The sequence below is a fragment of the Carlito syrichta genome, unplaced genomic scaffold (assembly GCF_000164805.1).
Source record: "Carlito syrichta isolate Samal-C Ts95f unplaced genomic scaffold, Tarsius_syrichta-2.0.1 Scaffold314366, whole genome shotgun sequence".
NCBI lineage: Eukaryota > Metazoa > Chordata > Mammalia > Primates > Tarsiidae > Carlito > Carlito syrichta.
The window spans coordinates 204,505-209,520 of NW_007258462.1; the positions used below are offsets into that span (position 1 = coordinate 204,505).

Consider the following 5,016-nt stretch of genomic DNA (forward strand, 5'->3'; position numbering starts at 1 on the left):
CCAACTCAAAAAAAAAAAAAAAAAAAAAAAAAAAAAAAAATTTAAAAAGTACCTTCTCTCCCCCCACCCCCAAAAAATTTAAGTTGGGTATGGTGGTTCATGCCTGTAATCCCAGCACTTTGGGAGGCCAAAGTGGAAGGATCACTTGTGCCCAGTATTTTGAGACTAGCCTGGGCAACACAGTGAAACCTCATCTCTACAAAATATTTTTTAAAAAATTAGCTAGTGGCATGCACTTGGGAGGCTGAGGCAGAAAGACTAACTGAGCCTAGGAGATCGAGGCTGCAGTGAGCTGTGGCCTGGGTGATGAGTGAGGCCCAAAATAAAATAAAAACTGGGTAGGTATGGTGGTGCAAGCCTATAATCTGAGCTAGTTGGGAGCTGAGGTGGGAAAGTTCGAATCCAGCCTGGGCAACATAGTGAGACCCCAATCTCTAGACAAACAAAAAAAGCCTAAAGCTACTTAACAGGAAACCACATGATTCTGTCAATAACATACACTAATAAATCTTTTAGTTGATAATAGGTTAACAATAGGAATATTCTTTACTCTTAGGAAGACCCACTCCAAAAAACAATATAGGTGTTCTTTATCTATACTGGTTGACCCAATCAGACAGTGGTTAAAAAATGCCTAAGCATTCTCTTAATTGAAAGTGATCCCATCATTTAGCAAGATCCTTGCCGCATTAATCTACATTCTTATTGCTTTTTAGGGGGACATATTTTTAATACTTGATATCTTGGTTACTGGGAAGGAAAAATAATTTCTTAGCTTTCTAACTTGCTTCAGGATCTCTTCTCTTGGTTGTTTGCTAAATGTCGGATACTCTTTGCTTTTTTTTTTTTTTTGCTTTGTTTCTTCTTGTGCCTATTTCATACCATTTCTTTGCCCTTTTTTTTGTTTAAAGTGTATAGAAATTGCCAGTCAGGCACACTGTCCTTTTCCTTCCCAACAAATTAACTAAACAGATAACAAGAATATTTTGTCTTTTTATAATTCAAGTTTCTATTGCACAGACTACTTTTTAAAATTTTATTTAAGACTTCTGGGTTCTGAAATTTCAGCATGCCTAGTGGCTGTTCCTGGATAACACAAGTGTTACCATTACCACTCCTGGAAAGAAGGAGCCAGACTACTTCATTAGCTGAGAAGAGAGGGATCAGGAACATTCTTACCCTACAATCTTCTCCATGAAGGCAGGCAAGTTCAGTCAAGTTAGCTGCTTTAAAGTATTTCCAGAAAAAAAAGTTTAAATATCACGTTTTCAAGAAAGGTGTCAAATCAAAATCAAGGTATTTGAAGCTTAGAACCCTTTTACCACAGACCAAATATAAAACAGTCACGAGTTGTAGGCCAAGCCACAAAAGCCAGTTTAAGCTCATTTTGCTGATAGTTCTGCCTTCTACAGAGGACAAAAGGGAAGGCCACATAGGCTTAAACAGCTGCCACGACAAACATCAGAGTGGAGACAGGAAGAGAAACAAGCAGCAAACCAAGGATGATGCCTCCGGCACCAGGCACTTATAGGTACAGGTAGATTAGATATAAGTCAGTTTTTCAAAGCTAGAGGATAACTTAACAACCCCCCATTTGAAAATGTATCATGGGTTAAACTGAAGATAAAGTAAACAAAAAGGAGCATGCCACATTTAAACCTAGATCTAAAACTTAATCCATATACGTTTCAACCTTCCTTCTGAATAATTGTCACCAGCAAATGCCATGTGTCATCTTTCAAAAGTGCCAAAGTAATAAAGGGGTTTAAAAAAAATCTGTATTCTTATAGATATATAACTTATAGTGTCATGATATAAAATCACAATTCCCATGTAATTTAGTCTCCCATCTTAGCAGTCCCAAAAAGTTCCCTTTAAATGTATTGTCAAAATCTCATACAAGTATATAATAAATTCTTTGAAACTTCTTTTTGATAGTTTGTGCTTGAACTGCTCAAATGTTAAAGAGCAAACACCTTCTTCAGTCTTAACACGTATCAACGAAGAGCTATTGTTTTTCATCTCCAGCAGTACATTTTTTGTCAAGAAATTTATTAACCTTTACAAACACTATTTTCACTCAATCGTTCATAAAAATGATTTATGATTAAATCTGTAATAAAACCATAACGTTCATCGATGCATTCAATACGACCAGTTTCATTCATGGAACATAATAAACCACTTTAAAACAGCAGTTTTCATTCATGTCATATAAGGCTGTCAAACTAAAAGCTGTTATCCAAGAAATCCATTTCACTTCCCATAATGTGGTGCATGTGCCCTCTAACAGTGGGGTCCTGAAAGTAGACTTGTCCCTTTATGGTCACCTTCTCAGTTTCTCTCAAACAAGTTTCACAACTGGAAAGTATTTGTGAGCAGAGAAGTCAAATTCAGGAGGAACCTGTAAAGAAAACCAGAAAGTCAATTAATGTATACACATATTCAGACAGTAAACAAAGACATTTTTACTTCAGAGTTTCCTGTGTTTTTAGAAATGAGGCAAGCCCAAGAGATTTAAAGCACTGGCTAAATGACAAAAAAAGTGAACTAACTTGGAGGAAAAAAATTATTAACCCGTTTCTGGGTTTGTGAAGACCATCAGAAAACATGATGACCACCTGTTTTCTACCTTCAGAGAACAGTTAACAAAGAAAAAGGGACTTAAATTACAGGAATGAAGTTCAGTTAGATCAGGGCTCACTCACAGTACTAAGCAATGAAACGCGAGTTATTAGTAAAGCAGAGAAGACAGAACGTGGGAAAACAATGAGAGTAAACAGAGAGAGTGACACTCAATGGGCAGATGCCACCAAAATGCCACGGTAGCTGACCTCTTACATAATGCAGAACTTCTGCTCTGATATGTTGATATGACACTGACAATGTAACATCACCATCAAGGAAAGCTTACAGACTCTCCCATCTTCTTAGTCATTAAAGAGTCTTTATTACAACACTCACTTTTCCAAAGGTAGATGATGTTTAAGCATCTCATGCTTCTCCCATAACTGTTTTTGTACATTTTCTTTTTTCCCACAAGCTATTCAGTAATTTATAAGGCAAAGGGAGGAGGACATAAGGGCAGACTTTTGAAATTTTAAGTTAACGAAAGATGTCTCAAAACAAAATGGCAAGCTCCAATTAATTTTTTTGTTCCTGAACATTTTAGAATGGTTTTTGTTCAGTGTCTTAACTTTCTGTAATCATATGCATGCATCTTATTGAAAAAATTGTGAAACTTCACAATAATTTAAGACCATTTATTTTCTCCACAATGTACTTACCTTAGACTCCTTTTTGTGTCCTCCTGCCAATAACTTCATAACCACAAAGTTAGGTTTGGCAACCTTTAAAATTCTATTGACCTAAAACATACAACATAAAACCATCAAAACATTAAAATTCAGTCAAAATTGATTTGTTATTATACATATTAGTAAGAACTTTGCATAATGGAAGTGTTGAGGTTTTATTAATAAAGGCATTTTAAAAGGATAAATAAATACTTTACTTCTTTTAGTAACACAGAATTCCATTTCAATTTCTGAAAACTTTGAAAGGGCCACCTATCTTGCTTTCATGAAAACAAAAGAACACAAGGCTGCAAAGTCCTGCAAAGGCAGCAAAAGATAGTGTTTGGAGCATGGACTCAAGTTAGGGTGCATGTTTTCCAATCCCCGCTTTGCCACTTACTAGTTGTGAAACCTGGCAAGTTCCCTAACTACTGTTCCTCAGTTTCTTCAGATGTAAAAATGGAGATAGTAACTTTACACATCTCACAAAGACTTGTGAAGATTAGACCCAAGCCTGGCAGGTGTTAAGTCTCCTTTGGGTGTTAACCATTATTATTTCTGATGACTGCTTATCTAAAAGACTTTACATAAACACATGAATAACAAGAGAATGGAATACTGTACTTCTCCCACAGAGCAATGCAATTCAAAGGAGAAAAATTCCCACTGCAGCCTTCTTTCTGACCTCTCTGGAAATACACCTTACTGCAAGGTCAGGACTTGCTCTTCTCAACTCCAGATCAGACATCCACCTGCCTTGGTGACAGCTCCATTTAGATGGCTAATAGGCAACTCAGACTTAGCATGTCCAAAACTGGTCAGAAGCCACTTCATAAAAAATGTTCGACCCCTTATTACCTCCTTACCTTCTGCAGTATTTCCCATCCCCATTTTCAGCTTGATTTTTCTCCAGACTACATAGTTGACATGTCTATTTACTGCCTGTAACCCAGTATAAAATCCCTTGCTGGGATTTCAGTCTATTTCTTTTCTGCTGGGGACACAGTAGGTGATCAATGAATCTTTGTTGTATAAATGAAGTTTCCACTAAATAAAATATGTCATCTATTATAGGTACCTCTTCAAATTTTTACACTGCTCCCTTTTGTATTTTCTTTTTGGCATATATGACTTTTTTTTTTTTTAAGTCTCTCTTCTATCCCTCTTCCAGGTATTTGCTCTTCCCCAAAGAAGCAAACACAATGATCGATTCTGGTGTATCTTTCCAGAAATATTTTATACTCACAAACATATACATAGTCTTCCTTGCCTCCTTCTGATGGGAGCTATACCATACTATGCACACTATTTTGTACTTTGCTTTTTAAATTTCTTAAATTCTTAAAGAACATTCTATTACAGAATATAAAGATCTTCTTCATCCTCTTTAGTACTCCACTATATGAATGGAGTACTAATTTATCAGTCCCCCTACTTCCTTCATTTTTTTTTTGCGATTAGAAATCCTGCTGCAAAACAACACAGGAATTCATATGGAAACACAAACGTCCAAGAATAGCCAGAAAATTCTCAGCAAAAAAAAAAAAAAAAACAAAGCAGGGGGTATCACATTACCAGACTTCAAACTCTACTATAAAGCTACAATCATCAAAACAGTTTGGTATTGGTATAGGAATAGGCATATAGATCAATGGAATAGAATTGAGATTCCAGAAGCAAAACCTCAATTCCTCAACAAACTCATCTTCAACAAAGCCTC

The 5,016-nt window shown here is 36.1% G+C and overlaps 2 protein-coding genes across 3 annotated transcripts in view; one reads left to right on the plus strand and one right to left on the minus strand.

Moving 5' to 3' along the window:
* The window catches only part of GOLM1 (golgi membrane protein 1), an 82,722-nt gene that overhangs the window by 68,922 nt on the left and 8,784 nt on the right, over positions 1-5,016 (plus strand). The window lies entirely within an intron of this gene.
* NAA35 (N(alpha)-acetyltransferase 35, NatC auxiliary subunit) overlaps positions 1,023-5,016 on the minus strand; it is a 95,477-nt gene continuing 91,483 nt past the window's right edge. Inside the window, exons 21-22 of one of the 2 annotated variants that reach the window (XM_008071554.2) lie at positions 3,288-3,368; positions 1,023-2,404 (exon numbers count right to left, since the gene is read on the minus strand). In XM_008071554.2, the coding sequence (XP_008069745.1) occupies positions 2,345-2,404; positions 3,288-3,368 (141 nt within the window). In that variant the 3' untranslated portion in view covers positions 1,023-2,344. The remainder of the gene's footprint in view (positions 2,405-3,287; positions 3,369-5,016) is intronic. The other variant, XM_008071555.2, reaches the window with a different exon arrangement.